Raw genomic sequence first — 27,294 nt, 5'->3', positions numbered from 1 at the left:
ATTGGTGTTGGTTTTTGGGGGGACATTGTTTTTTGTTTGTTTTTGTTATGTTATCTGAGTGGTAACTGCTTACTACATGGGTTGGTATTAGTGTGTTCTATTTAAAAGACACACCCTGCCCAATACACAGAGTCAACCCCTGAACATGAGTAGGTTGAAACTATTGATAATTATTCTGTGACGTGTTTTTGCAACTCCACAAACACACCATTGAATGATTATCAAGAGTTTATCCTGTCTCACCTTTACTCAGTCAAAGGAACCAAGTAAACGGGTCGTATGCGGTTGTGATGCCATCAATGTCACACGTAGCAGACTTAAGTGCAGTTTCTTCCTTAACTTTGAAGCTGTCAAGTGCTGCCATAACTCAATGAAAAGTTCTTTATCTTCTCTTTATACTTCAGATAACCTTATCAGGTAAGCACTGTTTTGTAATAAGAATGGAGTTTGACATTTGTTTGGTGCTAGCTGATGAGAAACTGTTTGTCGTTCTATACATCAAATAATTTGAGGGAAAAAGTCAGGGTTTGCAGCTATCAATCAACAAAACAAAAGTTAGTTTCAGTGTAGGCATTGTTCAGTACTATTTTTATTAGAAGTAGGCGTGTAACTGCTAAGTGTGTCCCAGGGTAAGCTGATTCAGGTATTAACTATGCCCTAAGACAAACAGTTTAAGTCTTGCGGGAGAGGTGGCGATGAGGAGAGTGGATAGATTTTTGAAGCCTGATACTGTACTGTAGAGCTTTGACTGTATTTAATGAAAATCACTAGGTAAGAAGGAGGCATGAAGAGTTACCTTTAAAGTGGTAGAGTCATAGACCAAGTAGTCAGGGAAGCAGGTGAGTGTATCATAACATCTTCAAATTAAGACAAGGTATTTTTCTGGAAGAGGTCTTTGGATTGGTAAAACTCAGTACAACAAAGAAGTACGTGAAACACTGTGGCCTGTAATATACAAGAATGTAGATTAAGTAGTTCAACAGTTGAAACTGGCTTTTAAAATTTAGGAATTTGTTATGCCGTAGCCAAATTCAAGAAATCAAATATATTGTTGGTGTTTCTTCCTTTTGCAGCTTACATCAGGTATTTATAGCTTTGTGTGTTCCTTGTGGAATCATCATACCGATACGTTCCTACAGCAAGTGTGTAAAGGGGATGAAGCTGCAGCCTCAAATTCTCTAGAAAGAACGTTGTTGTCATTGAAAGGTAATACAATAGAATAATATTAAATATACGGAGTCAAATAAGTTTCTTCACAGTGAACAAGTAAGGGTTCTTTGGTAAAGAGTTAGCATTCTCTAACAAAGCTATGCCCATTGGGAAAAGCAGTAATCTTGGTTTATTTTGCCTGTACCTTTAGCAAGGCAGAAGGAGGATTGTTCACACAGAAGGGCAAGAAGGGGCTCTTGTTTCTCAGTAGTACTGTACTGTTCTGATATGCCTGTTGTAAGAAGTCAAAGCCTAGGAGGTAGGAAGGTGGAGGGCATAACAGTATTTTTACATGCGTTGTATTTTAGGCTTGCATCTGTCTATCTTAGGCACTTGACTGAGAAGCTGGACTGTGAGTTTTGTTGCATTAAGCTCACCTTGTGTTCAGTGAAGAGGTAGCCTTAGCAGTCAGTTTAGGCTTTAGGTTGATGCTCAAGTAGTCATCAGTGGGATGAATACATGCATATCCTTACTGTCCTTTGCTGCTTTGAGGAATCGAGATGTTTGTGTGCGGTGCTTGCAATATAGATGATAGCAGTCTTGAATTGTTTCAGGAGGTGCAGTGTGCAGTTTGTCTGGGTTGCCAGCAGTGATTAAACCTGAGAAAATTCATAAGGTAGCTTATGGGCCCTAGTAGACTGTAGCTGGCCCTTTTCCTGCTGCAGAACCTTTCAGAGGTTGAATACTTACAGCTTTTGCAGAATTCTCCTTGATTCGGTGACTCTTGGAGTACTATTTTACAGATAATGTACTGAATTCTAGAGTAACTTCAAGAAGATCAGATTCATGTTAGGTATGGTTGAGGCGTCCAAGGGCCCGAAATGAAATGTACTTTTTGATATGGAGAATTGGAAGAAAGGCAGAGCCACTGTAATTGTAATCATGTTCTGAAATCTGCTGGAACAAGGGCTGAGAAACAGCTACACAAGTAACTTTTTTTCCCCCCTCCCCCTTAGTGCTTCGTAAACTGACAGTCCATGGGTTTGTAGAACCTCGCTGGAGTGTAGAGGTGATGGTAAGTGATGTAATTCTGTTTCTAGTTCTAGGTTAGAAATCTTTTGTGATGATTTCAGTTGTTGTCTGAGCTATGTTTCCAAACCATTGCAAGCGCGCACTTGTGTTATGTGAAGGAAGATGAAGCAACGCGCTCTCGAAGTTGTCCTCTCATCAGTTAAGAACTGCCAGATCCTAGATAGATGTTAAACACTTTGACACCAATGGCACGATGTTTAAAAAAAGAAAAGGTACCCCTTCCAATTCACCTGCCTTGTGATAGTGACACCCCTGTTGCCTACAGGAAGATGTCTTATTTGTAGTGTCCCCCATCATTTGAAGAGGATGTTTTCATTTAATGATGAATGTAATGGCGTATTTGTCCTACCAAATTCTGTCGATAGAATTTGTCAGAGTGAGATGAAAGCCGGTGCTGTGTGGCCCATCTGGGGAGCTGGGTGGGAGGGTGGAAGAAAAGAAACAAAATAAGCTTCATCTTTAAAAGACACGTATACTTTTCAATTCTTCAGGGTTTTCTGCATGCAGTGTTTGAACGGCTAAAACAGTTTCTGGAGTGTAGTAAGTATCTGAATATTTTTCCTTGTATTGGTGGTTAAACAGTAGAAGCTGGATGAAAACATAATACAGTTTAGTGCCTGATCATTAATCATTTAGTTGTAAGGTATTTTGGATAAGTGCAAAGCTTATCCAAAAGCTTTCAATGCCACTGAAACTGTCAGAAAAGAGTTCAGTAAAAATGTCCTTTTACATCAACAGACTAAAATTCCACCGAAATTATCCTTGGTGTGACAACACCAATTAAAAAACCCAAACTCTTATGCTATGGATTGACAAAGTATATCCATATTAGAATTTGCAGTTTTCTATGATACTGCAGACCATCCTGCAATTTCTTCTTTGGGCGGGTTTTATGTTTTTCTTTCTCCTGGAGTTTGCCATGTATTTTGGTAAGTGTCAAATGGGAAATAAAGAGGACATTCTGCTATCTGTACTTTATAACTGGAAGAGTAGTATTGTGCAACAGGTAACCGCAGGTTAACACTGTCAGCAGAAATACAAGCATAATTGGCAGATGTTAGTGCTTTTGCAGCAAAGTTAGCAGAAAGGTGATGTTTGGCAGTGCTGCGTCTGAACTCACTGCTCTTTTCTTGCTGGTACACTTGTAGTAGAGCTGGTGTGAGCCATGCATTCATCTGAAGCCTGTCAGGTCATTCTTCTGGGATTCAGCAACACTTACTCTAGGAATACATGTCTAAACTGATTAGAAAGAATTGTTTGATTATAAAGGAAGGTACCTGGCTTGGGAGACTGTACTTAGGTGAGAGGGGCTGATATGGGCTCTGAGCCTTGTTTCTAGAAAAGATGGAGACCACCACTGTGTTCAGTACCAAAATAAAATCCCTTTGATGCTCGTCTGAAATGCAGGTTGCTTTGCATGCAAGTGTTTGCCCCTTCTAGTATACTATAGCATGCCCTTTCTGGCCCTTCTTTCACTTTTTGTGAGATAGCTGCCTAGCTTTAGTAGACTGAATTGAAGGACATCCCATCCTGAAGCTTGGTGGTTATCATAGTCCCCTAGAACTTGAGGCCTGTGGGGTTTCAATGTCCTAAGACAAGAACTGAGCTGAAGCTTCCCATTTCCACTTCTCTACTCAATAAGTTGTTCTGCAAAAGCGGGCATGCCTCCCTCACAAGGTTAGTGTGTGGTATGCATTTATCACATCGTGGTTTTTGCCTGCATGCCTTCATTATGGCTCTTCTTGCTTTTCTCTTTTGTTATAAAAACTTAATCTATTTTTTGTAAGTTCAGAATGTTTTCCAGTGTCCATAATCAATAGGTTTTTTTAAGGTGGCGTTTGTAGAAAAGCACATAGTGTTATGTAGTAAGGATAAAGCATCATTTTCATAAAAGGGCATTTTCATCTTTTTGATGCTTTCCTACTTCCTGTCTATGCTAGTACTTGTTTGCATTATTTTAACTGTCTTTTGTCATTGAGTTGTCTGTAATGATGCCCAAATCGTTTTATTCTGGTCAGTTACTGTGAATTTCAAAGCAGCTGAGAGACAGGGTTAAAGATTCCACATACCCCGACCCCACCCCAGTACCCGTTACCTTAACCTTGAATTTGAATTTATTCTGCCATGGAAGTGTTTTCCGGCTGCCATAATGCTCAAAATACATGTAAAACAAGTTGTTGTCCAGTGTTAATTTTTTAAAACTGAGCTCTCCAGAAGGAAAAGGAAAGTCTGAAAAAAATGATAGTTGTTAAATATCTGATTTACCAGGTAGAAGTGTAAGAGCAGAAAACGTATGCAGAGACCGTCTAGAAAAGACTATAATTCTGTTCACTAAAGTGGTAAGTAAATTCTCCATTCAGTTACTGAATAGTTTACCGTTCTGGAGGAACAGTCCCCATTCAGCTATGTATGTACCTTAAAGCCAAAAGATTTCAGATCTTTTAAAGTACTGCAGTTGAAGGTACTGCAACTTAAAACTTCTTTCTTATGAAATATAGTTTTGAATTTTTTTAAAGAAAAAGGTACCCGTAATAGAGATGAATTATCTGCTGAAATGTTCAGGGTTTTAGGTGTGGCTGATATGTTTTATGTATTGTGTTGCTAGCAAGTTGGTGTGGTTGAAAACGGTTATTGTCCCGTAAACTTAAAAAAAAGGTCATATTGAACATGAATGAAGAAGTTCAGGGCAAAGTGATGCTTCATTGGCCATTGGTACTGATCTCTTCCTAGTATCCTGTCTGTGTTCAGTTTTCTTTTCTCTGATTTTATATGAATTGGCTCTTGGTTTTGGCAACTAATTTATGAAAACATTTACTAAAAGACTTGCGCAAAAAGTAATTTGATTTCTTTCTTGCTCTTCTCCTTCCTTGATTTGTAGCTTTTAGACTTCTTGGATCAGCATCCTTTTTCATTCATCCCTTTGATTCAGCGGTCATTGGAGTTTGCTGTAAGCTATGTTTTCACAGAGGCTGGTGAAGGAATTGTATTTGAGCGGTTTATTGTACAGTGCATGAATCTCATTAAGATGATTGTAAAAAATGATGCTTACAAGCCATCTAAAAATCTTGAAGGTACTGTACCTATTTACTCAAAATGTTTTCTTGTCTCTTGAGAAACTTTTGCTTGCTCCCAACAGAAAAACTCCTTGAAGACATTCTTTTGCAGGACTTTATGTTTTAATAGGTAGTAATGTGTGCTTCTGTCTCTACATTGATAATTCTTATATTGATGGTTAAAGTATTAATATATAGAGAGAGACATTGACTTGCTGAAGTAGTTTCATATACCTAAGTAGCGTAAATATCTTCTCCTTGTTGATTGTTTTGGTTTTCATTGAACTAGTTTTAAAAAGTATTAAGGCATGGGGTTTGGTGAATAACCCAAATTCATCAATTGGTTTGATGCATCTTTCCCTTGAGAAATGTTTGCCAAAATGGGGTTTTTGCCGTAATTAACTAATAACAGTAACCTGAAATAAAGAAACACAGTGAATTGAATTGGACATGCGTTTGAATACAAAGCAGTTTATGTGGCCTGCTTTGTAGGACTATGTTTCATTCTGAGTCTTCATACACTGCTTTATGTAGAGATAATAAAAAATAGAATTGAACTGTATTAAAAAAAATAAGAGCTTTCCAAATTACTTTGACATTCGGCAATCACTAGATAACAGCATTCTCCTTCTAAATTTGGGGGAAGAAAAAGTTTCATGAACATACTGGTATGTGTCCGATCACAGAAACCCAGCATTTAAAATTATTCAGAAGAGTGATGTATTTCAGCGTTGCTCCATAATTTTATGATACATTAGAATGCCCTCAATCCACGGATTATTGACAGGTATTTCTCCTTGCGAAAGTTCGTAGCTGTGTTTGAGTTTTGAAATAGAAATGTGGTCACTTGAGACAAGAAGAACATAGCACATTCTGATAAAAGCTATAGCACTTGACTTTTTGAGAACAGGGTGGTTAAGATAAATTAAAATAGAAAATTTATGTTATGTAATTTCTGACAATATATAGCGTTTGTGTTGATTGTACAGCACACAGTGTTTGGTTTTATTGCTGCTTTGTTTTTCGGATGTTAACTCCTAAAAAAACCAAGTTTTTTTAAGATTGTATTTGAATAAACTTTCTGAACATGTACAAAAGAATCTTTCTTTGAGGTCCTTGTGTTTTTCTAATTCAGTAATGATAAATAAAACAAAAATACCAAAAGCAGCAGGTATGTGGTTTTTCTTTTCAACTACATAGTAGCCAAAAAGCATCATAAATAGTTTGTGAAGCCCTAATGACCCTTCAGTGTAATTGGGTTGTTAGAGAATTCTCTTCAAAGTAAATTAATTTGGGAGTTTAACTTTCTTAGAAAAACATACCACCTGAAAGTCTGTTGTGAAAGTCAGCGATGAAAATGTTTTCTTTTTCTTTATTTTCTTCTCTGAGGATAAGATTTTCTTCCCTGTTGATTTCTTTCTGATTTTACAAGGCTACTGTTTGATCATTAAGCCCCTTAACTGTAATTTGGAATTTTCTGTGTTTTATTTCAGATAGCAGTCCTGAAACTCTTGAAGCACATAAGATAAAGACAGCATTTTTCACATATCCAACCCTAATGGAAATATGTAGGAGATTAGTCACTCACTATTTCCTGCTGACAAAGGAAGAGTTAACGATGTGGGAAGAGGACCCCGAAGGCTTCAGTAAGAAACGTGTTGTGTAGTTGGTTGCAGTTTAGGTATTGGTGTAAGAGTTTTGTATCCCCATTGCCTCTACAACTTGCTTACTGCAATATTGGCTGCTTGATTTTCTGAAGTCTTGTTATGTGGACAAATACTCCCTCTAGAGATTGTTTTCAGAAGAGGAGATTTCTCAGTAGTCTATGGTGTTGACATACGTGAACTTTACTTGAGCCATGGCTGAAATAATACTTTTTCCTTTTCTTTATGAAATAATAGCTGTGGAAGAGTCAGGAGGAGATTCTTGGAAGTACAGTCTCAGAGTAAGTGTTTCAGTTTGAAAGAAAACTATTCAACATTTCTGGATGGATTTCCTGGTAGTCTTATAACCACAAGAGGTTGGTAAACTCCAAACCTACCAATTTGGTAGAAAGATAAGATTGTGCTTTTCAAAAAAATTCTTTTGTTAAAGAAGTTGCATTAGAATTAGTATGAATTAACTTTGTTAATTTCTCAATGCTCAAACGTGCTGCGATACACTGGAAACTACGCTCTCTGTATTCTACGAGGGAGGGAAAAGGAGTTTGCTTCAGCATTTGTATTTTGTAGTATCTGATGGTTATTAAATGCAGTAGGAGTTGTCTCCTCTTTAAACTGGTAACTGATGTTATCAGTTGCGACTATTTATTAGTAGATACAGTGAGCGAAGAAAGTTTCAGATGCATCTGTGTTAGCATTTTAGTTCAGATTGAAAGTATGCTGTGGTAGTAAACCTCCCAGTTATTGCTGCTGTGGTTTGCTTTGCAGAGAGGTTTCAAAGTTCATTTGCTGGGTTACTTTCATTGCAAAACTAGAACACACAACCCTGTGCATCTAGTGTTTTCCAAGTGCAAGCGGGTGTTTGGTCCAGGTGACTCAGCTCAAGCTAATGCAAAAAGAAACCATGACATATCTGCAGTGTGGTCACCAGCTGCTCAGCACCAGCCGTTTGACTGCACAGATGTGGTGTTCTTCAACCGCACAACTGGCTGATACAGATACAGCTGTGGAAATCTTGCTGGAGTTGAGCATACTGTATAGTAGGCAGAGTGGTATTTCACGTAATAGTAATTCTGCTGCACCTTTGGTGCGAGAAATGCAGCACTTAAATACATTTTTTGCTAAAATTTCTTAGTTGCCTGCATTTTGATAGATTCTGAAACAGATCTTTTAATTTTTCAGCCATGCACGGAAGTTCTCTTTTTTGATATTTTCCATGAATATAATCAGACTCTCACCCCAGTGCTTTTAGAAATGGTTCACAGTCTACAAGGTAAGTTTTTTTTTGGGGGGGAAAAAAAGGAACTGTAAAATGTAGAGTTCTTTACATTTTATTTTGTGAACTGTTAAACAATTTTACCCTGTGATGTCTATTTTTATGTAGTGCATTCACTTTGTATTTTTGAAAGGACATATTGATATTTTAAAATTCTTTGGAAATAATACCATATCGTCAACGGTCTTCAGCAATTTGGGGGTTTTGAATCTGTTCATTTAATAAAATACACGCTTCTGACTTTCTTGCATGTGGCTGTCAAAAATGTTCAGCTCCGAAGAACTCACTGAAAATAGCATGTGAAAGCAGAGATTTGATTTTAGTGTATTTACTGAAGAAAGTACAAAAATTCAAATAACTGAACTTGTTAATGTAAAAGAAAACAGGGAAGCAGGATTAATTCACGGCATCATTACTGAAAGTGTAAAAGTGCAAAGTTGACTGCGCTCTTTGTTTTAGTTATGCTTTTTTCTTTATTTGAACTTTGTCTTGTAGGATCTACCAACATGGAAGATAGCAGCGCTATACTTATTAAAGATGCTGGTAAATTAAATTTACTTTACCTTTGAAGTAACAGAGGCACTTTTGTGTATGTGCTTGACTTCTTAAAAAGTATGTGAAGAATTTGCAAGATCTATTTTTTAAGACGTTTGGAGAGTAGGACCTAAAACCTATTTCTCCTTGCACTTGATGACAGTCTTCCCTTTTTGAAATGCTTGTGTAAAAATATGGTCACTTTTTCAGCTTTTTTGTGAAACAAACCCTTAGACAATCTCCCTTACTGTCCCGTCCTTTCCTCTCTGCACATAAATGAGCTGCAGTGCTTCCATGGAGATACTCTGTCCACCTTACAAGTAAGGAGATTTTATGGCAAAAGAGAAGAATTGGCTAAGACCTGTGAAGGCACCATTCTTGGTGTTAGAATAAGATCTATATTGTCCTTCTGGCTTTTGGCTATTTTCAAGAATCTGAATTTTCTTCTGTAACACCTTTCTTTGACTAAAATTTCCTCCATAGTTCCCTTTGCCATGGTCTGGTGATATCTTTCATCAGAAAGATATGCTTTGGTTTTGTTTTCTGTATTACACTCAGGTTATCAAAAATGTTTTTTGAAACTTAAATGAGTCTGATTATTTAGTATTAAAAACTAAACATGGAAGCAAACGATAAGCATAACTATTGTTTTTCCCCAGTATATAATGCGGTTGGACTGGCTGCTTATGAACTGTTTGATAGTGTGGATTTTGACCAGTGGTTTAAAAGTCAGCTATTAGCAGAACTACAGGTTTCTCATGACAGGTAAACACCTTGGTTTGTTATGCCTTCATTGTTTATATACAAACTGTTGATACAAATGTGGTAAAATATGATGTCTAATAATTGCAGGCTTTAAAAATACTCAATATTTAAACATACCCACTAAATGAGCAGAGGTATGAAATCCATACAGATGACTGACACAGTCACAGAAGCGGCAGTGTTCCTGAGAGTTTCTGTGTGTGGCTGAATTACTGGTGTGATGGATGCTTCCAGGGTTCTGTAATAATATTACAAGTCTGGCCTCTTGCATATGTTTGAGTTGAGTAAACTTTCACAGGACAGCCACCTTCGCTCCTTGAAAGAAAGGTATTTAGGCCTCCTGAGACCGCAGAGCCCTTTAGGCAGCAAAATCCAACTGAAATCTGTGGAAATAGTCTCTGTAGGGTGGGAGCTTAGCCATAATAGTGGTTTGTTCTTCTCTACTAGTTTAAATACAAGCCTTCTGTAGCATGCTTCAGTTAATTTTGCTGGCAGTAAAGTGGGGAAGTAAGGATTTGTGTTGTGAAGTGTGAATGATCACAGGTTGGTTCTACATAAAGTGTATTATATAGCCCATCTGGAGCGGGTTTTCCTTCTCACCAAGGTCCCCTTCACTTGGATGGCCTTCACAAAAGTACGGGTGTTTTGTTTGGTTGGTTTTTTTGTTTAGCAGATACCATAGGGTGTTTTGAAAGATTGGTGTGGTCACCCCAGTACAGGCTGTCCATCTCTACAACTACCTAGAAGGTGGTGTTTGTCCTCTTACTCAAACTGTCACTCTTCCCTCAGGGGAAGGACAGTGACTGCTGTTGTAGGTGCTACTCCTCATCAGAGGAGTTCCCACTAACCCTTTGACTCTGAATAAGCACGTCCTGTTTTTCTCACTGCCATCTCATTAGCAGTGACCCTAATGTCCTTTGAAGAACTTTACTATTTTTTTCTTCTACACCTTAAGTTTGTCTTACCAGGCCTGATTGCATCTGAAATATAAACTAATTTGCTTGCTCATACCTTTAGGAGCTATTATAAATTGTAAATGATTTTCCTTAATGAGTTGCCAGCCAGCTTTTTTAATTTCCAAATGCTAGTTACAAGCACTGTCTTTACAAATACCATTCAATTTCATGTTGAGTGGAAGACTCTGCTAAACTTAGAAATATTAAAATGCTTCTTTTCATTACAATATACTTTAAAAAAAATTAATTACTTACTTTTGGATGTATAACCTTACTTCAGAGTCACAGAGTAAGTGCCACAGTTGTTTACCTGGTGTCTCCTGATGATTTATTTTCTTTTCCCTTAGTCTTGTGTTTGGTTTTTTTTGTGTGTGACTCAACTTCACCTTGCTATCCACCAATGGCCAAGCACTCCAATGGTTAGGCTAAATGTCAGAAAAGCAGTAAGTAATGAGGTCTTAGCAGGAAATAATGAGGTCTTGCATATATATGATTGATCCTTTGTTGTTGTGCCGCCCAAGCCCTGATCTGTGAATAAGGCTGCCATGGTCTTTGTAACACGTTCTGGCTTTGGCATTTTTATGCTGTGCACACAGCTCATAGTTGTTCATGTTCTTACTTCTTCAAAGTATTCGTGAACAGCAAGTGAAATTAGTTAAAGAATACAATGGTGTTTGTTTTTTCCCCCCCTCCTCCACTCTTAAAGATATAAAGCAATACGCCGAAGAGTAATTTGGCTGATTGGACAGTGGATTTCCGTAAAATTCCAGTCAGACTTGAGACCCATGTTATATGAGGCAATTCGTAACTTGCTTCAAGACCAGGACTTAGTGGTAAGTACCAGTAGGTAACGTTTTGGATTACGCATTTGTTCTGTAAATACAGGTGAAGCGTAAATACCATACCTTGTGTAAACTTGATTGAGAGCTTCATAACATCACACCTTAAAGTCTGTTGTGTCTTGTACAAGATAATCGACTGGGGAGTTGTAGGGGTGTTTCATTGTGGAGATGTTGAACAGCAATGTCAAAGACATGAAACGAGCCCTTAAGATCTTTTCTAGGTGATGACTTTGGGAAGGTGACTGGCTATAGCAACAGTCTGGTTTTTGTAAGAAGAAAGTTGTGAGGTGTCTTGAGAGAAATGATTTATAAACAAATGAACACTTTGTGTGGATAAGACAGGGTTATTTTGTGACTCGTCCCTGCTGTATACAGTATTATTTAAGCATCAGCATAGTTATTTTCTAACTGAATATGATAAAGGGCACTGTTTGCTAAGCTGGTTGAGTACAATTGTGTGGTTTTAAGCTAGTTTCAATTTGCCAGCAGGTGAGGTTTCGTTGAGCAGCTGTTCTTGTGATTGTTTCTTTTGTGTTTTTATTTTCAAAGCAGCAGACCTAGCAGCCACAACAAATGAACCAAATAAACCCAGCTAGGTTGTCAGCTAAATATTGGAAATTGGCGGTCATAACAGTTATTTCTGTGATTCTAGGCAGCTTGAGCAGAGCAGGATGTGCTTCTGTGTCAGTGTTGTGACTGTTTTCAGTTAATGCTTTCTGAGCATCTGAACATCTACCAGGGAGGACCATGCTAACTGGTTGAGTTGCTTTGACTCTATGCCTTTTGGGTGGCAGCAAGCCATGAGGTTAACCCCAAGTTAAACTCCTGCTTTGCAAGAGTTGTTATTGCAGGCTAGATATCTTCTTGTTTAATTCTTTCCTGACCTTTGTGAAAGTTTTGCCTGAGTAGTTTCTCCAGGTGGTACTGCTTTAGCAATGCCAAATGGACTGCAAAGGGTAATAAAATGAAAGCAAATTAAAATGTTTGGGTAGGACTAAATACATTTCTTAGACGATGACAGGACGCATAGAATGATGCAAACTGCCAAAGCAGCCACTGGTTTGATATTGTCAGATATTACGTTGATAATCAGAATGTTTAATGGATGTATGCGTGATGCTTCTTGACTTCTGTCTTTCAGGTCCGTATTGAGACAGCTACGACACTGAAGTTAAATATCCTTTTATTGGCAAAGACGTTTGATTAGTGCTTCATTCAGAGTTACTGGAAAGTAAACCATTTCAAACTTACTACCAAATTCTTCACGTTACGATTTTTGTGTACCTGTGGAATATTTGCTTATTTGCATCTCTTATCCACACGCAACCTGTATTATTTTTCCTTAATGGTCGTGTACCTGTAGATGACTTTGAGTTCACAACTGACCAGTTCTTGTTGGTAAGAGCATTTATATGGGCATATTCTGGTGAGCAGATAGATCCGTAGAGGAAAGCAGGAAAAAGTATTTTCCAATTTCACTTTGAACCAGGAAAAAAATTATTTCCAACTTCATTTCATACCACACTACTTAGTGATCAGTGTGCGTGTATTTTTTTCTTTTAAGCCTTCATAGGCCAAACCCTGTGAAGACTCATACTGCTGCTGTGAAGGCTGTTAATGTGCAGGATACAGAAAGACAATTCAAAACCTTGTAGTGTTAGGACTCTGAACAACGCCCTAGCATTGTGTTTAGTACTATATACACTGTGTGTTACCAGCTGCTAAGTTTCTTCATGCTAAGACAATAGGAGTGCTGTCTTCAATAAATAGGTTTCTATGCCAGTGTGACTTTCCAGTATGCCTGCTTCCACAGGACTTTCTAACCTGCTGTTTCACCCAGTTACTAAATGTAAGAGAGTGGTTAAAACAGCGCCTCAAAATCCTAGATTTTCTCGGTCTCCTCTGTTTGCGTTGTTTACAGTGGCCATTACCTTGTCATTAAGTAAACAATTAAATGTTAGCTATAAATAGGGCAAAGATCTATTTTGTTCACTCAGATTTAGCAGGTACTTTTTCTTCTCATTTGATTATGACTTGCACATTAACTGCAACTCTCTTGAGAGCAAACTAAAGAACACAGGTGCATCTGCTCCGTGAACATTGGCATTGTTTCAGATTTTTTTTTTTTCAGTTCAATATCTAAATTTTATCTACTGACCCAAAAGCTGGAAGACCATACCTTTGCTTTGACCATAACAAAGTACTCCTCCTGGAGAGACGGCCTTCAGGTTTCTAGTGTGTTAACTGTGAAGTCATGTTCATGCTTACCAGAACATGAACATGCTGGATGTTCAAACTGATCACATTTGAACCGTTACGTAAGAGCATATCTGAAATTTTCTATGTTGTTTAGGCAGTGGTTGGCTAGTGTGCATTTTTCCAAATGGAAGAGTAACATTTTGCACGCTTTGCAAGTGTCTTTCAAAGTTCACAGACATCTTAGAGTTGCAAGCATACAGGAAAATCACCAATTCATGGCACCGATTGTATATTTGGTGGTCTAATCCATAGTGGTTTATTTTTCTTTTAGTATCTGGAATCCATGTTTACACTGCTCTTTGAGCTGCTTCAGGAAGTAACACAATGTGACACCAAAATGCATGTTCTTCACGTTCTGTCTTGTGTGATTGAAAGAGTCAATATGCAGGTAAATATATATATAATTTTTTTACACAGATTTCAGTGTTGGCTTTGCACGAAGAACACAGAGGAGGATCTGATGGCTTTGGCTTATACAAAGCTGGTAGAAAAATGTCATTGGCTAATAGCCTGGTTATTGTTACAGTAGATGCCTGCATTGTTTGCATTATTTGGTTCTCCTTTCACTTTTCAGTTCTCATTTATCTCTTGTGTAAAATGTTCTTGCTCAGTTACTATTTCCTTTATTTACTATGTATTTTTTAGAGTACAGAAAGACTTCCCCTGCCTACGTTATTGCGCTTCTTGCAGTTTTCTTTTTTTAGTTATAATTTATTTTGTCTTTTCTTATACATGAACAAGTATTTTATTAAAACTTAGATATTAGAAGAGACATTTTGGTGTAGAAAACGCTTCACACTCCTAGGGACGGTGCAGTTAGATTTGGAATCTCTCATTGGCACTGATAAGTATCGGGATTGCCTACACAGCAGTCTCCTTAACTGCATACAAAGTCTCAGGTTCACATTATGAATCTTCAGTATTTCCTTCTTAGTGTTAAAGTATATTCTTCAGCTTATACATGAAGAAATCGAAGAATTAAAAACCAAAGTGTTGACTGCTTTTCTCTGAGGGTCTTTTTTTGCAGTATTACTGTACGAAGGACAGAGTTCATGCATGGCTTTTAGCCTGTCTTCTCTGTCTACATGTAGTCAGTTCTCTCTGAGAGCCAAGTGAAGCTTTCCTAATTTTCCCTTGTAGTAAAAGTCAATGTGACAGCAGATTTCCCTGCTCTTTAGATCAGCTGGAGAAGCAGCAGAAAAAACAAGTAGAGAAAGAACCTTTGAGTCTGTCTAAGTTAATTCCTAATAAAATACTTCAGAAGACAACTAGATTAACTTTTTAGTATTGTAGAGCATCATAGAACAAATTCAGACTGGGACAAACCCCTGGAGGTAATGTAGTCGAAGCCCTGCTCAAAGCATGAGTAACTTCAGAGGTTATTCAGCATTTTTCTTTTTCTTTTTTTTTTTTTGAACTGGATCTGTTTCTGGTTGTCTTAAAGGATACTGATATTTAGGAATCCTCTCTAAGTAAAGAATATATTAATATGAAAATATCTGTGGTTACAAAATTAAGTATTTTTGGTGTTCAATTTATTACTCAAGTCTGATTGCCATGCACAAATGTTACCGTAACTACTATGTTCTTATCAAACCACTGCACAGTGTGAAGTTACTTGAGTTGCAGAGTATGGAATACGGCGTTTTAGGAAGACAGAAGAGGAGTAAATTAAAGCAAAGTGTATTTTTATGTTAGAAAAGCAGTTCTAAATGTTTTAGAAATGATGCTTGGGATAAATTAATGGCTTTGTTTCACACATTGAGAAAGAAATTTGTGTTCTGAACTTCAGATACGACCATATGTAGGATGTTTGGTTCAGTATTTACCACTGCTTTGGAAACAGAGTGAGGAGCACAATATGCTACGATGTGCCATTCTAACCACCCTAATCCATCTCGTCCAGGTAAAAGACCAGAATCACATAAATGTTGTCAGTATCTCCTACAGTTCTTTCTCAGACATGCCTATATTTTTTGTGTGTTTTTGTGTGTAGGTGTATATAGGTGTATAGGTAAAAATAAGGTATATTTGGGCTTTATAGGCTGTTTTTAAAAGCTTTTCAGTCTTACAGCAAAGATGTTTTTTTGATAGTGGAGGTAAAAATGGCTGAAGTTAAGGACTTAACTATTTTGCATTCAGGGACTTGTTCAGTAAAAGCAGTTCGTTAGGCAAATTCGCTTGTGTTCTGGAGTGGGTTTTGTTTTTCTAATCTTGGAATTGAACCTCCTTTAGTGACTTTGTATTGTCTGAGAAAAAGCTGATTCTGGCTTCCTGTATTTCCCAGCTGGCATTAAGAGTGTCAATGTCTTCTCACAATCATTGTGTATGGTTCAGACTTGTTTCTACAGTGTAGGCACGTCTGTTTCCCCGTTGCTTTCTGTTCAGCTCCCAGGGAGGTGGAATTTTTTGGGGGAATCCAAACTTCCTGGGAAGATGAGCCATTTTTAAATCATAGGCCAAGATATGGACCACCACAAGAAGTTTCACTTTGCCTGTTCTTCACATTTGCATTTTAATTCAGATTATGCCAAATGTTTCTTGTTTAAGTCACAACTGTTAGGTTTAATGTCTCAAGGGTGTTGGTTGTCATTGGCTAATCTTGGGTCATCTGGTTTATTTAGAATTCCAGACCTTTTTTTTGTTATCACTTTTACCATTACCTTTCTACTGCATAACCTCTGGTACCTATTACATACTTTGGCAATGATTTCTGCACCATTTTTATATAATATATGGGAAAAAAGTTTTATATTTCCTAGCTTTTCTGATGCTTTTTTCTGCTTTGTTCATATGTTATATGAAACAGAGATAATAGCAGCTCTGAGCTGCCTGCTTTGTTATGTAATCAATTTATATTGTATCCTGTTACTTGCATTTGAATCTTTTAGATTTTTTTTATTTTTTGAGAATTTATCTATGCTCATTATTTTCCTTTTAGGTATACTTGAATATCTCCTCTTTTAATGTTCATTTTAAAATGGAATGGTCAGAACTACTAAAAAGTCTGAGCCAGGGTCTGTTACCTTACCTTTGTTCGTGACTGTGGCTTCAAAGTACAATAAGTGATAGTAACACTGAGAATAGAGGTGAACGTAATGATTCTTAGACCATTGTTTTTCTGTAGATACTTGTGGAATTTTTTTTTCTATCTGTGTGTTGTAGGGAACTTTTCCTTTCCAGAATATATTGTTCACATTTATCAACATTAGGTTTCATTTGCCCATATTGTTTATTTAGCTAAGTTTGTTTAGTTCACTCGTATCTTACAGTTCTCACAAATAAAGAAAGTGAGACAGCCTGTGGTCCTAGAATTTGTCATATAACGCTAATAGCTATGTTGACCAGCATTGTATCTAAATGAAAGTTGGTGGTAGTCAGGTAACTGAGTTTTGACCTTTTAGAATCATAGTCAAAAGACTCTTTAAGATCGTCGAGTCCAGCCGATAACCCAACACTACTAAGTTCACCACTAAACCATGGCCTAAAGTGCCACATCTACACATCTTTTAAGTACCTCCAGGGATGGTGGCTCTACCACTTTCCTGGGCAGCCTGTTCCAATCCCTGACAACCCTTTCAGTGAAGAAATTTTTCCTAATATCCAATCTAAACCTTCCCTGACACAACTTGAGGCCATTTCCTTTCATCTTGTCACTATCACTTGCTACTTGGGAGACAAGAGCAACCCCCACCTCACTACAACCTCCTTTCAGTAGCTGTAGAGAGTGATACGGTCCCCTCAGCCTCCTTTTCTCCAGGCTAAGCAGTCCCAGTTACCTCAGCTGCTCTCATAAGACTTGTGCTCTAGACCCTTCACCAGATTTGTTGCCCTCTGCTGGACATGCTCCAGCACTTCATTGTCCTTCCTGTAGTGAGGGGCCCAAAACTGAACGCGGTATTTGAGGTGTGGCCCCAACAGTGCCAAGTACAGGGGCACGATCACTGCCCTACTCCTGCTGGCCACACTATTCCTGATACAAGCCAGGGTGCTGTTGGCCGCCTTGGCCACCTGAGCACACTGCTGGCTCATGTTCAGCTGGCTGTTGACCAGCACCCCCAGGTCCTTCTCCACTAGGCAGCTCTACAGCCACTCTTCCCCCAGCCTGTAGCATTGCATGGGGTTGTTGTGACCCAAGTGCAGGACCTGACAGTCAGCCTTCATGAACCTCAAAAGTTGTCCTCAGCCCATCAATCCAGCCTATCGAGGTCCCTCTGCAGAGCCTTCCTACCCTCAAGCAGATCAACGCTCCTGCCCAATTTGGTGTCACCTGCAAACGTACTGAGGGTGCGCTCAATACCCTGATCCAGATAATTGATAAAGATATTAAACTGCACTGGCCCCAACACTGAGCCCTGGGGAACACCATTTGTGACTGTCTGCCAACTGCGTTTAACTATTCATCACAACTCTTTGGGTTGTCTTGACCAAGAATTTTGGTATAATTAAATAATCCTTGAACTTGAAATATCATGAAATATCTGTGTTGCTGGCAGTAAAAATGCAGATAAAATGTGACATGTTCCTGAGAAAAGACTGACAAATAAAACAATACATAGCTATGTTGTCTGCAGAATCTCTGCTATTAAGTACTTCTTTAATATGGACTATTTACCATTCCACCTTCTCCAACTCCTACTACATCTCAAAAAGAAATGTAGTAGGACTAGCAAAGTCCAAGGAAGCGCTCCTGGGATGTAGGGCAGTGTCCATACAGGAACAGACTGAATATGCAGGCAGTCTTGAAGTTGCAGAAATGCATGACTAAGAGGATGGTATTACAGAGGTTAGCAGTGGAAAGAAAGTGGAAGACAAATGACTAGACATTGCAACTAAAAGAAAAATTAAGGTTCTTTGTAAAAGTGGAGTCATTTCAAACAAATACAAAATATATTTTCAGAATAAACAAATTGTAGAACTTCTTGTTACTGATGTCTGTGGAGGCCAAAAATACAGATAGGCACAAAGATTAGACAAATAGATGGGAGATTGTTTTTCGCTTAGGACAAATTTGTTTAAATAAATAATTCCACAAAGAAGCCTTAGCTTAGATATATCAAATAATTTTAAACTTACCAGTTGCCACATATAGTAATTATGCAAAAGCAGCATTCACCTAGCCTCGGTTTCTTTTCCATATCATTATGTTTATGTTATAAAGCAGGCAGTAGATCCCAATTTAAAAATTCCATTCCTTTTAGGATTAGTTTTAATCTATGGTTAGTTTTGACAGTTGTTATCTTTAACTAATTTTTAAAAAGTGGGTTTCCTTTTTAAATGGTTGCTGAAAAAATTCTTTACTCTGCGTTCTTGGGAAGCTATCTTTGTGTATGGCTCATGGATCATGTGAAAAATACGTCACTGTCATCAGGTGATCTTTGTGTAACCCTTCTCCTGATTCTTAGAATATGTCAAAGGTTTAGTATGTGAAAAGTTCCAAAGGGTAATTATTTTCTTGATCTTTAAAACATTTTGTTCAGCATTTAGTCATTTACTATTTATTAGAACTGTGGCTTTTCTCAGAACGAGAATGACCTATGAATGTGTACTGTATATAATTTTTTCTTGCAGACCATTGGTAAGCTGCTTGTTTTTAAAAAACTTATGTAATGTTCTCAAGGTATGTTGAGAGAAAGTTCAGGAGTATCAGACTATGTTGTATGAAATGCATGCAAGTTCAAACTTTGATTTCTTGAGTGCATGTTTACAGTATGTGAATAGAACAGCATCACAGATCTTTTTCAATGCTATTCTTGAAATACTTGATTTGAGGTTTTTGAAGTATTTTACAGTTTTTATTTACTTTTATAGGGACTGGGAGCAGACAGCAAAAATCTCTATCCTTTCCTACTTCCAGTTATTCAGCTAAGTACAGATGTTTCTCAGCCTCCACATGTCTATCTTCTTGAAGATGGTTTAGAGTTGTGGTAAGAATCTTCTTTATCAGTTTCTAATTTTTAAAATGTTATTTTTTTGTACCACCAGATGAAAAAAAAAAAAAGATTTTAAAAAAACTTTTAATGTATTAAGAATTTATGTTCCTGCTATCTTACCTTGATATCATCTGTTATCATACGTTCTCTCAGAAGAGATGAGTGTAGGAACTTAATAAAAGAAACACAATCAAAAATAACTGAGTAGATTATTCATTTTTAGGCAGTTGGTAGTAAGAGACAGCTCTACTGTGATAATCGACAGCAAGACAAAAAGTCTAGACTCACTGTAGTGTGCATGCTACACTAACAACTTGATGTGCTTGCCTTTGGAAGCAAAATGACCCAATGATTCTTAGAGCTGGTTGCTGGAAGAGGTGGTGAGTTTACAAGGATAAAAGCTAGAAGTTTTCTTCCAGATCTCAAGCTGTTTGGTGACTGAACATAAAACAAGAAGTGGCACTCTGCTCAGTTTGCCATGAGCCTAATTTGCGTTTTTTTCTGGTACAGCTGACACTCTAGGAAGAGGAAACTGTTGCCTGGACCGAATTCAGCATACCTCTTTCCTGCCGAAAAGGAATATGTTGAGTTTGTCTTGAAATAGTGAGGAATTCCTTTAATCTAAATTGTAGATGAGCATTTGAATTACATATAATTAACCTACAAATAATGTATTGTAGGCGCAGCAAAACTAAGATTCACAGGGTCCTTTTTAATGTATCAGTTCAGAACTTCTATATCTTCTCAATAATACTGATCTCGAGGTTGTTATTCTAATGCCTGTGCAGAAGAATGATATTTTAAGGTGTCCTAGAGCATCAGAGGGATCTGTATGGAACTGGCAGGGACAGCTGGGACTCTAATAGCTTCTTCAAGAGGAGAAGAACAGCTAAGATACTTTATGTAATCAGAAACATTATTTAAATACAGTAATCCCACACCTAAGATCTAGGAACAGACTGGAGAGTGTTCCTGCAGCTTTAAGTATGAATTTAATTTATAGCTGCGGTTTTCAAACTTCAGGAATTCTAAATTGATGCAAACAGTGCTGTGCATATAGTTATGCTTTTTTTGTATGGTAATCAATGCATCATTTCAGACCTAAAAAAAAAAATAAATGTTTGAGCTGGTTGCTGCCACAGCTGCTCCTTTGAGGTGTAGAGCACTACACGCTTTATCCTTATACCAGGAATATTCCTCACTACCCACCTTCTCTGAGTTCCCAAGCTGGGTACTTAAATATTCTCACTGCTGCATTTTGGAGGTTATGTTGTCTTTATAAAAAGACAGTAGCATGTTTTTCTTTCTTTTCCTACCTTACCAAGACCCATGCCTATACTGATGGGTGTGTTGTAAGGACTACTGCTGCACCTGAAATATGCTTCAAGTAATTGTTACACATTGTTACACTAATTGTTACAGAAAACAAGTGTTTTACATCTGTCAAAATGATTGCTTAATGTTACTCATAGATCATCTGAAGTATTTTTCTTAATTGTTCTTAGGTTAGTGACATTGGAGAATAGTCCATGTCTTACCCCTGAGCTCCTGAGAGTATTTCAAAACATGCCTGCCCTTCTTGGTAAGTCTTTTACTAATAACATTTCTGGGTTTTTTTCCTACTACTTGTGTTGTTCATGCATTAAGTAATGCTGCTGAGGCTGCAAGAACTAAATGAGCTTGCAAAATTTTAAGCATTAAAAAGTGAAGAGGTGTTTTTTATTGTTTGACTTTCCCATCTTATTTAATATTTATCTGCTTAGCCCAGTTCTCTTTTTTTAATTGAAGCTCCTTTGTACCCACAATGTAAGACAAATTTCAGTTTATAATTTCAGAGTGTTTTTTTAAGGGAGCTCCTGAAATTTAACACCAAATGTGCTGAATTTCAGTCATGTTGATTATATGGAATGCTGTCCTGTTCTGCTTACAACGAGAATGATGATTTCTAGTCTGAAGAATTAGAAGTTTCCATTATCAGATTTTTCCATTATTCAGTTAATAACTGTGTAGGATGTTTTCAAACTACCTAAGTATGTCTATAAGCATATCAGTCAAGCAGCACTGAGATCAAAATCAGTAGTTTTGCCTGAGTTTTTGACAAAATATAAACTTATTAATGAGGATTATGATTCAGTGCTTAAGAAATACTGATATTTGAGGTGCTTTTGCTTTGTAATTAAAGGGAATATAAAAATTTTGTAGTTTAATTTTATTATGTAACATGTTTTTGTTTAAATGTTTAGCTGTGTTTTTGTAGGTTGTGGAGCTAATACACCAAATGGATTCATTTTTCAGAGGAATGTATAAAATTACAGAAGTTAGCTTTTTAATTGTTGTTTTTGGCACTTAATATTTTATACTGACTAAAGATCAATAGAAAGTTATATTATGGTGGGTAGGTGCAAGATGACACCGTCCGTTATTTCTCTGTGTATACTAGATATCTAATGACAAAACTGCTCAGGAAAGTAGTGTTTTGTTGTGGTTTTAGTATTTAACTCCAGGGCTACCTCAGGTTCTGTAGCTGCCAAATACTTACTATTTGTCTTCATTCAAATCTACACACCTACCCTTCCTCCTTCATGTTTTGTGTTAGTAGTAGATAATATCTGCTACAGGAAGCTTGCACTATATATTGGATGTGATTTTCATAATAGTGTCACACTGCCAATCTGCTTGAGTTAAATTCAGAAATACTTTATCTGTGGCTTGTTTACATTTGCTAATGCTATTACCTCCCCATCCCGTCCTCCGTAGTCCTCATATGATACTTTCCAGGGTAGAGATGAGTATGAATGGCATACCTCCACCTTTTGCTAGAAGACTATTCAGGAATATTATACGCTTGTAACAATTTCTTTATCTTATGAATGAAACCAGGAGCATAAATATATGCTCTCCTTTGGAAAAAATATATCCTCAAGAGAATGTTCCTTGTTCGGAGAAATGAAAGCTGATGTATGATGCTGGTAGAGCAAGTAGTACACTTAAGCTAGGTAGGCTTTCCTTAAGGTGAGGCTTCAAACACACTTATGCCAAAGTGGGGGGGGGGGAGGTTTATCAAGGAAGGGGGTGAGTGGCAAAGACACAGCAGCAGATGTGTAACCATAGACTGGTCTCCTCATATAGACTTCTGATACTACTTTACTGCCTGAGCATTTTTCTGAGAAACTTGTCTTCTGAGTGTCATGTCAGTCCAAAATTTTAACTGCTGAAGGCCAAAATGGTGTGCGTTTTGCCAGAAAGTAGAAACCATTCTGGTCTTTGCCTGCAATTCCATTCTGTTTATATGAGGAGAATCTAGCTGGACAACCTCCACATGACATAGCCGTGCACTGTGATGTTGAAATAGAGCTTGAATTTGGATTAGTGCTAACCTTATTTTAAAACTTGGTAGTTACAAAAACAATGCAATACTACCATCCAGTATCCCTCAGGCAGCTACTTCATTCATTCAGTATACTTGAAAAAGGGATGCTTCACTTAATGTGATCAGTGATGATCAGCTATGCAAGTTAATTAAATGGCTATTCAGTCTTAGTTCTGTAGTACAGTTTCTCCAGAATAAAAGTGGCAGTATTCACCTGAAACTTCCAGCACTTAAAGGACAAACATTTCCTATCCTTCTCATGATGGTGACTTAGCTGTCAGGACAAGGTGTTGTAACTGGGAAGTCTGCTGACTTCAGTTGGACAGATGCAGAAATCCATTCAAAGTTCGAGATCCTCAAATTTAAAGTTTCAAAATTGGTAAGTCTTGTGTGCCTTAGCTGTCTGAGATAAGGCAAACTAGAAAATCTGAGATGGGTTCTCAATTCAGTCTTAAGGTATCAAAATGGAAGCCAAAGGGCAGATCTGGTGAAGGGAAGTTCTGAGAAGACTGCCTTGCTTACATCTGTCAGAGCAGGGTGGAAGACTAGCAACAAGGTGCTCCAGAAAATGATTTTGTTAAAAATACAGTGTAGGGAATATGAACCTTCTGACCTTTAGTTTCTGAATTCATTCTTCCTGATTGGAATTACTCTAATATAGGGGTAAGGTAACTATTTTTCTGGTGTGTTGAACAGCTGCATCAGCATTGATGTCCTTCAGAAAGTGTCCTATTAGAGGTCAACATGGTTGAACTAGAGGAGCTGGAAGGGAAGAAGAGAAGTAGAACTCATACATGAGATTTTTGGACATTAGGTGTATATAGCAGATCCTGTCCTGCTGAAGAGGAGAAAAGAGATGTGCCAAAAAGTCATCAAACTGGAGAGAGAGAGAAGACGTTTTATCTTCTCCACGACCAGATTATAGCATTTTTAAGTCTTGCATAAATGTTACTTCTTAGATGTATTAATATACAATAATAGGGGACAAACCTCTGTGGGAATTGAACAGCGTGTGTAAATAGATACAGTGCAGCTTTGATAACTCAGACCCAAAGGGACTGTGGAAAAATAATATTGATAACCATTTATGTAAAAGTAGATGCTTTGGTTATGTTTAAGGAGATACAGACAATAGGCTGGATTGTGTATTATTCAGGTGTTTGTTATTCATTGTATTGTAGCTTTTGCTTTGCATTCATTGCCTTTGTGAGCAAGGTCCTGTGGGACTTGATTGTGACTGTACACTGTATTTTTTCAGAAAATTTGGGAGGTATGCAGTGATAGATTGGCAGTTCTGAGTCAGGACCATTAAAAGCTCTTTGAACATCTAGTGTTTCTCATTGGATTCGGGAGTTTATCTTAACCATCAAAGTACAAAACTTGATTTATGATTTCAGTGTTATAAGAGTACATATTCTTAGATAAAGTGATATAAAACCGACTAAGATATACTGTGTGCAAATTATGCCTGGTAGTTTTTGAAGTGTGCTATGGATATCACTTACCAGAAATATGCTGCTGTGTTTTTTTTTTTTCCTGTTGGTGAGTGAATGTTTAGGTGATTGCAAATGAATATATTATCTGTTACACAATTTTTTAAAGTGCTCTTAAGATGCTTCCCAAGGCATGTACTGTACAAGCACTTGCTCATCTATCATTGGTTCCTCACCCATCAGTGATACCTTAGAAACTCGAACTTCGAAGGCCTCTCTGCTGCCTCGTCTCTCTCATGCTTTCTCTCCCAGAGCCAACTGTCTTGTTAACAAGAGTAGACCTTCAGCATTCTCTGACTTTCATTCCTAACTTAAATTTGCAGCCTAGAGAAGTAATTGCTTGCCATTTTTTCTCCTGCATCTTTTAGGAGTTCTTTTTAAAACATGTTTATCTCTTGGCAAGCAGTTCCAATGTGTGATGCATAAAAATTGGTTTGAGATTTAGTTAATGACTTTTTATTAGTGATGCATTCACTCATACTAGGTTTTTCATTATTTGAACATGTCTTTGTCATGGCTATGTCACAGGCCTGTGGCATATGTCAGCATAAGTATATGTAAGTGCAGTGACACCTCTTCAATTTTTAAAAGTCAACTAAAAGGGGAAAAATATATAAATTTTTTTGTTTTTGTTTTTTTAACTAGTCTGAAAGTAATATGTAGTTACTCCTTCCTGGATATATTTGTCCTCTGAAAAGGGCTCTTCATATCCATTTCAGGATACTACTGCTGTTGAAACTGTATGTCAGAGGAGTTGTACAAAACAATTAGATTTGCCTTTTAAAGTAATCAGTGCTATCCTTAAATCTTAAAGATACAGAGGTAAAATGTTGCATTTGATATGAAGGCTTGATTTCACTTACATAACTGATCTTCCTTCATAGATTGTGGTGCTATCACTGACGTAAAATAATCATTCACAACATAATTCTCATATTTAGGTTTCATATGAAACCTAAATTAATATGAAATGAATAAATTCATATGAATTTATTCAGCAAAATATATTTTTGATTTATGAAATCTGGCAAAAGAATTGATGCATAATTAGGTTTTTAAATGTAATCAGCTGAAGGTGATATCTTTCTAGAAAAATGCTTTTACTAAACGTTGAGCTTTATGCACAGATGAGTGACTAAAATTCTGTTGCTTCCATGACATGTATCTCACCTGTTTTTTTCTTTCTGGCCTGAAATAACTAACTTCTTGCAATTTTGCTATCATATATTACCTTTGTATCAGTTATCACAGAATCACAGAATGGACAGTGATGGAAAGCTTGGTAGTACTTCATGTTTATACAAACATTCCTTTACAATTTGTCTACTGCATTAGTATCTAGTAAGAAAAAAAACCTGCAGGCCTCTAAGGAGAGTGCAGTAACTTCAAGAAATGTGTAACACTAGTAATATGCTACTAAAGCTAATTTATAGATGTGTTGGAATCTTTTGATGAGGATACTGGATGCGTAGGTGAAAATCCTCTCTTTTCAAGTCAAGGTATGTAAATATTCAAAATAAGTGATAAGAAGACATGATGTGTCCAAGCACTGAGGTATGAAAGTAGTCACACATTCAAGGCTGTTCAATGGCCATGTCAGGTAACAGGAGCATTAGTATTCTTTATAACGGGAGGGAAAACAAGAGAAACTGCTGAAACTCCCCAGAACTTTTCAGATGTTATAATGGAAAACCAGCCATGGTTTCTGTCGTGATATTTTTTGTGGAAGTTTTTCTGTATAAGCATCACTAGGTGTAAGCCACACTTTCATACAGGTGAAATTTATTTAATACTTACATAAAAGTATTTTCCTGTTGGCTCTCCATGATGATTTTATTGGAGTATTAATTAATTTAGGTGTTCTGGGGTGATTTTTTTTTTTTTAAAAGTCTTACAGGTACTGCTTGAGGATGTCTCTTTTTTTCTTTTTTTTTTTAACCTCTCTTCAAACTGCTGCTGTATACCACCTCCTGTGTATCTGTCTCTTAAATCGATATGCTTTCCTTTCTGAAATACTCAAAAGTATGGCCTAAAAAAGTGTGTTTCAGTCTAAAAGCTCAGTGCTATTTGATGTGGCACCTGGGTCAGAAGACCAGACCTGCAATCTTTATTTCACTGCTTCTACTCAGCATTTACTGACTCAAATGTGAGGGATATAATTTATCAGTAATTGCAGGTCTCTTAAGTACATTTCATTTGTTCCATCTTCAATATCTTATTAGCCCACTATCACATCCAAAGCTTTGTTTTTTTAAATTAGCATTGGCTTTTGAGGTCATGGATTTCTTGTGCTTCCATTTGAGAACATGTGAGAGCTATTATCATTCCTCTTTTGTTATTGTCTCTGGCAGGGAGGCAGAACCTGAATGGTACTGAATCTAAGATAACATTTTCCTATTTGTAGGCATCTGGCACTTAAAAGCTGCGTGAGGAAAGACTTTCAGAAGTGAATAATTTTAGTTGTACTTTGGTTTGGTGATGAGGTTCTGAACTGTGATTTCTTTTTTTCCAGAGCTGAGTTCAGAAAATCTCAAAAATTGCTTTAAGATCATCAATGCTTATATTTTCTTATCATCACCGGAATTTTTACAGGTATGTTTACCATTATGTAATGACTTATATTAACACCTTATTTCCCTACTGGCAAGTTTTTTTTTTCTTACATTGGACAGATTGTACACAAAAACATTTATACTCTTACTCATTTACGTGTATACAAGCATATTGTTCTAATGTTAGCTCTTTTATGGTGGGCACTCAATCAAATTAGATTCAAGAAAGATTATTATTTAGAGTTAACTTTTTGTGGGTTGATTTAGTACTTTTGTACCTGAAAAGCTCCTCTGCATGGTAGTAATAATTACTTCAATTACCCTACCAGAATAAAATTATGATCATAAATTCTATCAAT

General features: G+C 37.1%; 1 protein-coding gene across 5 annotated transcripts in view; it reads left to right on the top strand.

Moving 5' to 3' along the window:
• The window catches only part of IPO11 (importin 11), an 87,653-nt gene that overhangs the window by 17,357 nt on the left and 43,002 nt on the right, over positions 1-27,294 (top strand). For all 5 annotated transcript variants that reach the window (XM_075079364.1, XM_075079359.1, XM_075079360.1 and 2 more), the window contains 18 exons: positions 1,074-1,206; positions 2,166-2,224; positions 2,733-2,781; positions 4,510-4,580; positions 5,120-5,312; positions 6,788-6,940; positions 7,196-7,239; positions 8,138-8,228; positions 8,727-8,774; positions 9,425-9,530; positions 11,193-11,319; positions 12,470-12,503; positions 12,686-12,726; positions 13,859-13,975; positions 15,380-15,493; positions 19,399-19,514; positions 21,026-21,102; positions 26,896-26,975. In XM_075079364.1, coding sequence (XP_074935465.1) covers positions 1,074-1,206; positions 2,166-2,224; positions 2,733-2,781; positions 4,510-4,580; positions 5,120-5,312; positions 6,788-6,940; positions 7,196-7,239; positions 8,138-8,228; positions 8,727-8,774; positions 9,425-9,530; positions 11,193-11,319; positions 12,470-12,503; positions 12,686-12,726; positions 13,859-13,975; positions 15,380-15,493; positions 19,399-19,514; positions 21,026-21,102; positions 26,896-26,975 — 1,653 coding nt within the window. The remainder of the gene's footprint in view (positions 1-1,073; positions 1,207-2,165; positions 2,225-2,732; positions 2,782-4,509; positions 4,581-5,119; positions 5,313-6,787; positions 6,941-7,195; positions 7,240-8,137; positions 8,229-8,726; positions 8,775-9,424; positions 9,531-11,192; positions 11,320-12,469; positions 12,504-12,685; positions 12,727-13,858; positions 13,976-15,379; positions 15,494-19,398; positions 19,515-21,025; positions 21,103-26,895; positions 26,976-27,294) is intronic.

Source organism: Phalacrocorax aristotelis, chromosome Z, assembly GCF_949628215.1.
Source record: "Phalacrocorax aristotelis chromosome Z, bGulAri2.1, whole genome shotgun sequence".
In the NCBI taxonomy this organism is placed as follows: domain Eukaryota; kingdom Metazoa; phylum Chordata; class Aves; order Suliformes; family Phalacrocoracidae; genus Phalacrocorax; species Phalacrocorax aristotelis.
Note: the sequence above shows the minus strand (reverse complement) of the source record. Positions and strands in the feature narration are given on the sequence as shown.